The following is a 12,827-nucleotide window of genomic DNA, read 5'->3' as shown; positions in this document are numbered from 1 at the left end:
TATCCTCCCAGCTGCCCCCTCCATGACGCATGAAAATGCATTTGGACCAGCCCACTGGGTCCTGGCCACCGTATGCTGTGATCAGTCAATGTCCAGGCCTCAGCAGAGTACAGTAAGACAAAATGCCTGGACCTTTGTTCTGACCCAGGAGGCATGCAATTCCTGTGTTTCAGCCTTCTCAATAAGCAAGTTAAAACCCCCCACAAGGACTCTATAGTCTCCACAAGGTTTACAGATTTGGCAAAATCCAGATGCTACTAAAGAAAAAAATGCCAACCAGACAAGCAGAGACAAGGAAATGTACTTGTTTTCATGATTCAAAATTAAATAAACAAAACAACTGTATGAGCCCCCAAATCTTGGAGATTAGGCTTTGATTTCAGACCTAGGTCTGGGAGCTAAGGATATAAGTAGGAGGGCTCCAAAGAAAAAAGGCTGGGAACCACAGGTCTAGGAGTATGAATCTTGCTCAGGGTGCGAACGGTTCAAACTCCTGATAAGCCCCCAAACACACTGTCTACCAAGTCAAGGGCAGTGGTTCTCAAGTCAAAAGTAGGTCATGAGGCCGTTTACAGCAGGTTGTGAGGTCATTTATGATGATCATGAGGCTGTTTACTGTGGGTCACGAGACTGTGTACAGAAGGATATGAGGCCGTTTACAGTGACCATGAGGCTGTTGGCAGTGACCATGAGGCTAATGACAGTGATCATGAGGCCATTTACATTGATCATGAGGCCATTGGCAGTGATCATGAGGCTGTTGACAGTGATACTGAGGTCATTTACAGTGATCATGAGGCCGTTGGCAGTGATCATGAGGCCGTTGACAGCGATCATTAGGCCGTTGGCAGTGATCATTAAGCCATTTACAGTGATCATGAGGCCGTTGACAGTGATAATGAGGCTGTTTACAGTGATCATGAGGCCGTTGACAGTGATTATGAGGCTGTTGACAGTGATCATGAGGCCATTGACAGTAATCATGAGGCCATTTTTAGTAATCATGAGGCCGTTGACAGTGATCATGAGGCCTTTGACAGTGATCATGAGGCCATTGACAGTGATCATGAGGCCGTTGACAGTGATCATGAGGCCATTTACAGTGACTATGAAGGCGTTGGCAGTGATCATGAGGCCATTTATATTGATCATGAGGCCACTGGCAGTGATCATCAGGCCACTGACAGTGATCATGAGGCCTTTGACAGTGAACATGAGGCCATTTACAGTGACTATGAGGGCGTTGGCAGTGATCGTGAGGCCATTTATATTGATCATGAGGCCATTGGCAGTGATCATGAGGCTGTTGACAGTGATCATGAGGCCGTTGACAGTGATCATGAGGCCATTGACAGTGATCATGAGGCCATTGACAGTGATCATGAGGCCGTTGACAGTGATCATGAGGCCTTTGGCAGTGATCATCAGGCCATTGACAGTGATCATGAGGCCATTGACAGTGGTTATGAGGCCATTGACAGTGATTATGAGGCTGTTGACAGTGATCATGAGGCCGTTGACAGTGATCATGAGGCCATTTACAGTGATCATGAGGCTAATGACAGTGATCATGAGGCCTTTGGCAGTGATCATCAGGCCATTGACAGTGATCATGAGGCCATTGACAGTGATCATGAGGCCATTGACAGTGATAATGAGGCCATTTACAGTGATTATGAGGCTGTTAACAGTGATCATGAGGCCGTTGACAGTGATCATGAGGCTAATGACAGTGATCATGAGGCCGTTGACAGTGATCATGAGGCCATTTACAGTGATCATGAGGCTAATGACAGTGATCATGAGACAATGTTCAGTGATCATGAGGCTGCTAGCAGTGATCATGAGATCATCATTTTTTTCAGTTTTTTTCTGATGACAATTTCATTCTTTTTCCTAAAGTTTTTTAATTTATTTTTCTTCTTTTCCAGGTTAAAAAGTTGGTTTTCCCAAGACTAAACAAGAGATTCCTTGAAAAATGAAATGTATGCACCCTAGTCCTTCTGTAATGATCTGCTTTTAAAACATGTTTTCTTGTCTTGTCTCTTTTGCTCCCTTCATGGTCCAAACTGTGTTTAAACATTTATTAGGATTTGGGTCGCAATTTCTCCTAAGGAGATGGTGATGAGTCCTGGCCAGTAGAGAACCACTGGTCCAGGGGAACCTAGACACAACATGATGTGTGGGCCCCTCTCTTACCACTTGAAAGGGAGCCAGCAAAATAATTTAAATCCAGACTAAACGCAGCAGCTTTATTCTTCTCTGGAGCAGAGCAAGACCCAAAACACATGAATGAATAAATAGGAGAAAATGGGGCAAAAAGGGGCTTATTTTTTGTTTTTAGACAACCAGACACTAGCATTAACTGTAGTGAAAGGTTCTAATTAAAGCCCAACTGGAAACCATAACAATTAACTTGGGCAGCTTACCAACTGTTTGTCCGAGTGAACTGTCTGAAAACAAACTAGCCAAATAAGCAGCAGCCCAAACAAATGAGAAGCTAAAGTTGAGAAAGTTCTTTCAAAAGACGGAGCTTTACATGAAACCGAGTATGTGAAGCATCCATGGAGCTGCAGGGTGATGCAGCAGACTGCTTTCATCTGCAAAAAGAGATTTGTCTCATTTTTCTTTGTGCTCTTGAATAACTGTAGGCCACAGTAGAGGCTGCTTTTTATTTCCCATAGCATCAGTGAATGTGTGTGTCGGCCTGTCTGGCCCCGATCTTCTCGCTGAATTAAGTCTGAGCAAACTTTTTTCTGCAGGTGGAGGAGAGATATAAAGAGAGCGGTGATTTCAGGAAGGGTGGCCAAGAGCCTGTGGCCCCGGCCAGTCAGCCCGGGGCAAAACTAATAGAGACGGATCACAGCAGGGGCCGAGACACTGCAGATAAATGAACACTATAAGAGACTGAGACGCAGATAGAGAGGGGAAGGAGGGGGGAGAAAAAGAAGGAGACAGACATAGGAAGAGCTAATGAACTGACATTGTGGAAACGTTCGCAGAGAGCAAGAATAATGAATAGGAGAGGGAGGAAGAGAGATGACAATCAAGAGGAAAAAGTCACAGAGATGTGCATGTGCTTACAAAGATGTGTGTCATAGTGTGTTTGTGTTGAGATAAAGCCGAAGTCATATTTCTGGCTGTGGCATCCTGATTTATCAGCATCAGAGAAATCGGAGGATGTTATTGTTTGTCTGAGGAAGACAAACAGCTCCATAAATAATGGTGCCATCTGCAAGTATGGAACCACCCCTCGCTTGCGTAGTCCACTTGCTTGTTTTCATCCCCATGATCTCCATTTCAATCATTTCAGCACCACCACACGTGTGTGAATACGAGCCTCACCGGGTGTCTCTATTTGACTTTAATGTGTTTAAGCATTTGTGTGTTTAGGTAAGGAGGCATACTGCAACTAAAGATCAGAGAGAGCAAATACAGAGCAAGGCTGAGAGTCAACATTTAGATGGCGTACAGGCAGGAGCATATTCTGACTGATTTCACTGCTGCTGCTTCTGTCTTCTGTATTTTTAAATCCTGAGCACCGCCACATATCCGCATATCAAGATTATGATTAATCCGAGTTAAAGTCCCCACAAGGAAAGACTCAGGTCCTGTAAACGCTGTATTTGTACTGAATTTTACATGTAAACAGGAAGCAAAATGTGCATAAATTTGGCCTGATCATGCATTGTTTACTATGCAGTGTACACAAGTAGGCACAGATAAACATGGCCCAATCAGCTGCTCCCAAAAGGTCTGATGACTTTTATGTTATTGTTCTTTTACAACTGCATACAAATGCAGTGATAGTAGAGCTCATTTTGTATTTTGAGGGCTGTTAAGTTTATTTTCTCCTCGTGTATACACATAGACATGACTTAAACCTCCGCCTGTTGGACTTTTAGATTCACACATATGAAGTACAATCATAGTAAAACACTTAAGTAGCTTATACAAAGGTCTTTTGGTGGGAAAAACATGTATAAACCTATTTTCTTATGGTTCTGTCAATGAAAAGTAGGTCTTGCATGGGCTCAGCTTTTCCTAGATACAATTATTGGGGGTCTACGAGGAAATAAAAGGTTGGAACCACCAGTCTAAGGGTGTGGTTTTTGGTTGGGGTGCGAAAGGTTCAAATCCCGGATAAGCCCCCAAATCCTGCTATTCCTTGTTTTGCTGGACTTTTTCAAGAAAGCCTTCTTGACTTTTGTCAACATTCTGTTCTAGAGACAGCGCTCAGGACTAGGGCTGGACAATCAATATCAAACTAGATTAAATCGTAAATATGGCCTGCTGCAATCTACAAATCGCAGAAGTTGCAACATTTCTTTAACTTTAAAAGTGTTAAAATACAAGTTTAATCATTCTTTTTTTGCAGCAGAGCTTTTATGCACATTATGCAAACAATCAGGTGTATTTCTTATGTATGTTTTCTTAATCAAAACAAGTGACATAAAAATGATAATCCCAACAATAAAGCAAAGCAAGCATTAATTTAAAGTGTTTTCATCATTTAAAGCCGAACAAAACAGCCAAAAATGCAAGTGTTATTACCAAAAGACTTTGTATGAACCATTTACTATTATGTGTTTTGTCATGATTTTAGATAGTTTGACTCAGTCTTATTATAACAACCTCTGAGCAGGCAGACTCTGGCGACCCCCCAAGGGGGTCCCAGACCAAAGGATGGGAACCAAGGCTGTTGGAGCACCTAAATTTGATTATTATAAAATAAAGTTTTTAATCATTAAAGTCTCCTATGGGAACTCTAACTTAGTGCATAACTTCACTCATGGTGCAAATGTGTCTTATAATTACTATATATATACTTTTAAGATAGAATAAACATTAATACATTTAACAATTTAACAGTAACATAAATCATGACTGAATACCTAACTTTAACAAAATGAATACATTTATGATTAAATACATCACATACAGTTTGATGTACAATATATAACCACAAATAAATTATAAAAAGCTTAAAGGGAAATTTCGCTGCATAGCTACTTTACATCTAAATTTACTCTGGCCTTCCAATTTGCTTACAAAGTGCCAAAAAGCTTCTAAATGGGTGACTTATTTTGTTTTGATTTCAAAGACTCTGCAGAGAATGCTTCTGTTGCTCCTAATCTGGCAGGCACAAAAATCACTGACCACGCTCGTTCTAAAGTAGTACAAATGATCAAACAGGGTGATTTCTAGATTAAATTAAACTGCAGCCCAGACAGCAGTGTTGAGTGTGAGATACTCCCCGTTGTCGGCTCAAATATAGTTCCACAATTCTTCTTGCACACCCTCGATTCTGTCTTCTCTCAACACAAATCTAATTCCGCTTTTTCAAATCAATGTTTGTGTTCTCAAATGTCAAGTTACAGACTTGAGTAGCACTCAGACTTGTTTTGTTCTCCCTCAAATCTTCTGTCATCAGTTCACCTCCATATATAAGCTTGTCACTGTGTCTATAGAGCAACATTCTCTGTTTTTCTTTTTGTGTCTTAATGGATTTCTGCATATCCTGCTGTATGCCAGTGTGTATTTGTGAGTGTCTTTGCCTTGCAGAGATTCCACCTGTCTCTGTAAACATTCACAGCAAAAATGTCATTAGTCTGGATCATAACTGCTCCTCAAATTAAACCCTTGACAATATTTAGTCACGACGACGATATTTAACTTCTGAATGAGAATTGCAATGCTTATACAAAAACACCCTTTATTGTTCCATTCATAACTTCTCCTGGTTGATGTGACCCCTGCGTGTTTAGATAAAACATTACACAGTCTGATGATGCTTTCAAAGGCGACGTGAAAAACACAGCTTCCAGGAGATAAAGTTTGAGACCGTGGCATCAACCCTGCAGCTTTGATTCTTGGCTAAAGGAGCGAATAAAAGCTCGAGAGGCAAAGTCAAGAAAGGAAAGTATAGTGAAGAATGAATTAGAGGGAGAGAAACATAGGGAGAGGTGAATGCATCAGGTCAGAGCATAGATTGTATATTAATATGGACATAGCAATGGCTGCATGGGAGTGAAGTCCTGCCATCTAAAAAAGGGGCAGTAGGTCAAAATCCTTACATCTCAATGATAACAGATGATGTGAGTCAAATTATTCAGATGGAACAGCATTTCTCAAACCTGGATTTTGTTGTGATGTTCCCTCTTATCGTGTTGACTTATTTTTGAATGTCTGTAGGTTTGTTTTAATCTGTTATATGAAATTTAAAAGGCCCATATGTGGCTTCATAATCAAAAGATCTTTTGATAAATGGGGCTTTTGAAGCTCATCATTAGACCTGCAGTGGTTTTGCTTAGATTGATGGTGTATGCCTCACCCACTAGTTCTGCTCCATGCGCACCATTACAGCCTAGCGCCTGGTTTCCACGTATGTATGTGACTGATGTCCGTATACCTGTAAATATATGGCTGATGCCTCCTTGTGTCCAACGCAAGGAACTGCACTTTTGGACAGCTGGACAAAATGCTGATAAACTACCTGCAGCTTAAACAGCACATACTGTATATCATATATGGACATGTTAACAGCCGTACTAGCTAAGCTAACCCGTTAGCTCTTAAAATGTTCATTTACATGTTAAATAACCATTTTTTTCTTCTAACTGTTCTCTTAAATGTTTGAATACATCTCACTCTACCATAACAGTCTAACAGCACTTCAAATCAACTGATAAATCCTGATATATTTCATATCAAAGTGGTTAATAAATATGACACGTTGTAGCCTTGTAATCTAGTAAGCAGCTTGGTCCATTCATACGGTCTTTCAAGCTTCTTAAGCTTCTTTTTCTTCTACTTTGCGAGAGAACATTGGGAAATTGATGGGTTTATGATATCTATGAAGGATTCGCAGTGTCTAATAAACTCTTTAACTCTTCTTTGTCCATGGTGCTGTGTTACCTGTCTGACCCTCTAACTGTCTGATAATAGGAACATAATGTAATAGTAGAGGTGACGAGATTTACAGTTGCGAGTTTGTTCTTTGTGTGATATTTTGAAGCTCACTGGATGCTTCGTTCATGTTTGGGTTGATCTGCTCTACGTGGACGGATGTGTTTTGGCAGTGGCCTCCACTGAAAATCGAAAAAGTAGGTATCTAAAAGTGACACTAGTGGCATGCACTGGAGACGGATGATGGTGCAGGATGTGGAATTGCAAAGACAGACTAAAAACTGAGCTATTTGCTTTGGGGTGTGCTTTGCGTGTGGATTGCTGCACACATATGTAGGGTTTGAGGGTCATAATGCAAGACTGTACCCACTTTATTTCCTGAGGGTCTCTATCTGCTATTACTGATGTTAAACCGGTCCATCGCTGCATCCCAAGTTCTTTTTAATGTGCAGTTTTTGGCTTGGGTTGATGTTACTTTATTAAGTTTAACAAAATGCACACTTGTTTAGGAGCCAAATATATTCAACACTACACCGTGATCGTCAAAGAGCAGACTTTTTTTTTCAGCATTGGCGATAATCCCTCCTCTAAACATTCAAAAAAGTAATTTAACTGAGGAGAAATGTACAAGCGTAAGGCATCAGGGACTGTGGTTTAAAACTATGATTAGACCAATCCATTGGGGTTTGAAGCCTCGGATTAAAACGGCTGCTGGCATCAAAAACAATACACCGTTTCTTAAGAGTACATATCAGACAAGTGTCCAATCCTGAGACTGGAGTAAAGCCTCAAAAACATCAAGCCAACAAGTTGAAATCCTTGCAAAGCTTGAGAAAATGTTCAAAAAGCAAAGGTTGGGGGCTAATAGGACTTTGAAAGCTAATGGACAGCATATAACTGATAAACATGCACCCTTTAACTAGTGACTGTTAATTCTAGGATCAGTGTAAAAGCATCTGCTGTGATGTGTTGTTTCATGGTTTAAGCACGCTGAGAGGGATTACAGCGCTCCACATCATGATGACTTAAAACCTGAACAACATTCATACTAGGGGAGATTAAGATAATAATACCTCTGAATATCCTCATCTCTGAAGTGATATCCAATCAATAAACCATTTCAAAGACTTTATTTTTTAACAGTGAGATTTTTTAAAATAATGATAAGACTCTTCTCTCATGGATATTTCAGTTGGATCATAAATAGTAGATCAACTCAAGCAAATTCCCTTGTTTTATCTAAGAGGGATTCCAGGTGCTTCAGTGAGAGGAGGTGGGATGGTAGATGATGTGGAGGCAACATGAGTTCAAGTATTTGTTTGTTTTGGATGTATTTAGCACAAAAAAACAAGGAATAATATGAACTGGCTGATAATGACAGCAGTACTCATCCTCCAGTGAAAAATGCTTACTGATCCAGCATCAGAGCCTAGGATATTTATTAAGCACCAGTACCTAGTGAGTAAAATGCCTCGTGTCCCATCCATGCAGATGTAGGCACAGGTAGAACAGACTGTATGTCAGACCCAAAAGGTCTACAACTTGCTTTGATTATTTTCTTAACCATTAAGGAAGGCTGTGCATATCTTACATACTTTTCTTTTAATAATTTTGGCTGTGTTCAGGTACACTATATTTCCAAAAGTATTCACTCACCCATCCAAATAACTGAAATCGGGTGTTCCAATCACTTCCATGGCCACAGGTGTATAAAATCAGGCACCTAGGCATGCAGACTGTTTCTACAAACATTTGTGAGAGAATGGGTCGCTCTCAGGAGCTCAGTGAATTCCAGCGTGGTACTGTGATAGGATGCCACCTGTGCAACAAGTCCAGTCGTGAAATTTCCTCACTCCTAAATATTCCACAGTCAACTGTCAGTGGTATTATAACAAAGTGGAAGTGATTGGGAACGACAGCAACTCAGCCACCAAGTGGTAGGCCACGTAAAATGACGGAGCGGGGTCAGTGGATGCTGAGGCGTTTAGTGTGCAGAGGTCGTAAACTTTCTGCAGAGTCAATCGCTGCAGACCTCCAAACTTCATGTGACCTTCAGATTAGCGCAAGAACAGTGTGTAGAGAGCTTCATGGAATGGGTTTCCATGGCCGAGCAGCTGCATCCAAGCCATACATCAACAAGTGCAATGCAAAGTGTTGGATGCAGTGGTGTAAAGCACGCCACCACCGGACTCTAGAGCAGTGGAGACGCACCCTCTGGAGTGACGAATCGTGCTTCTCCATCTGGCAATCTGATGGACGAGTCTGGGTTTGGCGGTTGCCAGGAGAACGGTACTTTTCTGACTGCACTGTGCCAAGTGTAAAGTTTGGTGGAGGGGGGATTATGGTGTGGGGTTGTTTTTCAGCAGCTGGGCTTGGTTCCTTACTCCCAGTGAAAGGAACTCCGAATGCTTCAGCATACCAAGAGATTTTGGACAATTCCATGCTCCCAACTTTGTGGGAACAGTTTGGGGATGGCCCCTTCCCGTTCCTACATGACTGTGCTCTAGTACACAAAGCAAGGTCCATAAAGACATGGATGAGAGAGTTTGGTGTGGATGAACTTGACTGGCCTGCACAGAGTCCTGACCTCAACCCGGCAGAACACCTTTGGGATGAATTAGAGCGAAGACTGAGAGCCAGGCCTTCTCGTCCAACATCAGTGTGTGACCTCACAAATGTGCTTCTGGAAGAATGGTCAAAAGTTTCCATAAACACACTCCTAAACCTTGTGGAAAGCCTTCCTAGTAGAGTTGAAGCTGTTATAGCTGCAAAGGGTGGACCAACGTCATATTAAACCCTATGGATTAAGAATGGGATATCACTTAAGTTCATGTAAGAGTCAGGGCAGGTGAGCAAATACTTTTGGCAATATAGTGTAGCTCAACAAAAGTAGAATTAAATATTAATACATCACATTTTTTATAGCCGCTATATGAATAGCACATGTTTTGTGTGTGTGACTAATATTAAAACAATCCCTGAAGTGTTAATCAATTTCGTAATCGTTTTATGTAGACATGTGAAACATCAGCAAAACCATTACTTTCAATTATGATTCCATAATTAGTCATTTAGGCTACGCATGCATAGAGGATTTTAAGAATAATTTTGGCCTGATTTGGCCCCCAAGAATCAGAGGTGGTGATATAATTTGAGCCTTACTGAAACTGATTATAATCCTAATCCTAAAGTGTGTGGTCTCAATAGGACCATCATTTCAGCCATTGTATTCTTTTCCATGTCCTCCATGTTTGTTCTTCTTCTGTAGTCACATTTGATCACGCAAGTTTCTGTGAGATCTCATTTACCACAGACGACAGGTGCATTCAGAGGGCTGTAATGTTAACAATTTTTTGAAACTGTCCTTATTACTACTATTTCTGAAATCGGTTAAGATTTGAAGTGTCTCGTTAGCCTTAAAAGAAATTATTTTAAATTTAACTCACTGCAGTTAACTAACCTTTAAACTCCCTTATTTAAAACTTACTTTCTTTTCAGTATAGATGATTACAACGGCTACAGCTCTGTGCAAAAGATGTTGACAGAAAGAAAAAGCCAATAAGAAAACTTCAGATATATAAACTTTGAAGAGAATTGTGGCCCTTTCACTTGTATTGATCCGGCGCTTTACTAAGAGACATCTCTTTATTGATCCGTCCAGCTGTTTTCAAAGAGCCAATGTCACTGGCAGGTTTCTGATATTGTAGTAGATCAAGACTTATGTTTGCAAAACACACCCACACCATTTATCACAGCGTGGCAGTGCTTACAGCATGGACCCAGGCTGGCTTTACTTGCATCATTCCTGCCTGACAGTTTTGATTAAGAATGTGTAAACTGGTCTGAGGTCAGCGGCGGCCCTGGCACTGATGGATGCCAAAACTGTCAACAAATTCCGCCTGAATATACTTGTTAGGAGGGGGACTTTTCTGCCGTGTGAGAACATTTTTTGCCAACTTGTCGGTCAGTTTTTGCATCACTGATCAAGTCCTTCCACCAAGGTGACCACAGACATCACTGCAGCAAGACCCAATCACAGCGAGACACATCATGTTCGACCGGGCCAATTAAGGTGCATGATTGGGAGGCGTGAAATACGATGGGAGCTGTAACTCACCTCGAATATTCTTCTCTGCAATTACCGGTGTGTTTGAGAGCATGTGTGTATTAGAGTGTGAGTGTGAGTTACCCTCAGGGTCCAGCAGTCTCTCTATCCCCAGGTGTTGCTCTGCCTTATTAAAGGCGTGTTCCAGTCTGTCGATCGCAGACATCTTCTTCTCCACTGAGCTCCAATCAAAAAGCTCAGGCCTGCAGAGAGAAAAGGAAATAGTCAGGGATCATGTGCCCACTGTTTCTTTATTTTCATTACAGAAATAGAAGGGAATACCCCGAGTATTTATCCGATTGAGTCCCTGGATGATGATTTTCTCTGCTGCTTCACACAAATCTGCATATTGAGTAAACAGAGCTGAGGAGAAGTCTTCAAAGTGAAAGAGCTGACTTTGTGGCAATAAAAAGTTAAGAGCTTTCATTAAAATCCTATAGATTAATTTCCCTAAAAATGAAATACACTCTAATTAACTCACTCCAGCTGATGCGCTCTGATTTATTTTTGGAACTTCTTTAAGTCAGCTGTTCTGCATAGTCTCAGTAAACAGTGAAAGCAAACCACACTGGTACAAAATAGCATGCTGATTCTGTATGTTATTTGACTTAAAACATTTGCTCTGTGAGATCTGCGGCTCAGTAAACACAACGTTGTTGGCGTGGAGCAGCAGAGCGAATGATCTGCAGGGTGATGGCTTTGGCGTGTTTGATCTTTCTCTCTGTATTCCTGTAAAGACATTGCTAACAGATGCTCACGCTTGTTACCCATGATTTAACTTATAAATAAATCACACTTTGCTCGTTATCCTTAGAGACAGAAGTCATCCACCTGTTGTAAGCTTTTCTCCATAATTTACTTATCTATTGTTGTTTTCTTAAGAAAAGTTGTCCATGTAACTTTTTTGATACTGCAAGTGCTTAAAATTTTGCTATAAGGGCAGAGGGATCTGAATTTATATTCATCATAGTGCCATAACATTAAAAAGAGCATTCTGTTTTATTATTCTGAGGAGAACATTTCGGAAAACAACTCCCATATAGCGGGAGTATCCAAACTGTCAGACCAGTTTTTCTTAGATGTAAACTCATGTATTTGGGTATTTATTAGCCCTATTTATTAGTTGAGGGTCAAGCAATAAGTCAGTATGCCTCTACTGCCAGGAAATATTCACATGCATGCAGGAAATTGTTTCATGGAATTGTTATAACACAAAGAAATATAACCATTCAGAAAAACAGAAGAGTCATGACAGAATCTGAATATGAGGGTGCACTATGCCTTATGTTACAAAGGAGGAGGCTGGGGCGGAGGAGGTGAAGCTTTGCCTGCAGCATCAGCATTGGTATCAGCATTGATGAAAGCAATAAGAAGGACTGTTATATTTAGAAGGATCACTCTCATCATACATTTAACCATTAATACTAAAGTGGATATAGTCAGCAGAGAAGGCTCTGCTTCAAAGAAGCTCCCTGGGTTAGTCAAGCAACATACTTTGACTCCACAGGGAGTGCACAGCTAGAAACCGCCATATGGATAGATACATTTATGGCAATGCTTACTGAATGCAATAAAATTAGGTCAAAACAAGTCATCCATTGTAGCATGAATCTGACTGTGAGGGTGCAGCAAGCGTTATGCCATTGTTTTTTAAACTTTTTTTTTTTTTGCTCAAGGCACACCTAAGGTTAAGCTAAAATCTCAAGGCACACCATATTCATATAAATACAAAACAGACTTTTTAAATAACATAACAGTCAAGGTGGCCCATAAGGGGGGATGAAGGGGAGAGGTTTCTGGGGCCCAGACAACT

General features: G+C 40.9%; 1 protein-coding gene across 1 annotated transcript in view; it reads right to left on the bottom strand.

The window, feature by feature from the left end:
• The window catches only part of dmd (dystrophin), a 486,115-nt gene that overhangs the window by 280,893 nt on the left and 192,395 nt on the right, over positions 1–12,827 (bottom strand). Inside the window, 1 exon segment of the mRNA XM_041781573.1 lies at positions 11,099–11,217. Coding sequence (XP_041637507.1) covers positions 11,099–11,217 — 119 coding nt within the window.

Source organism: Cheilinus undulatus, linkage group 24 (genome assembly GCF_018320785.1).
Source record: "Cheilinus undulatus linkage group 24, ASM1832078v1, whole genome shotgun sequence".
Taxonomy (NCBI): domain Eukaryota; kingdom Metazoa; phylum Chordata; class Actinopteri; order Labriformes; family Labridae; genus Cheilinus; species Cheilinus undulatus.
The sequence above is the reverse complement of the archived record's forward strand: the minus strand, read 5'-3'. Positions and strand labels throughout refer to the sequence as shown.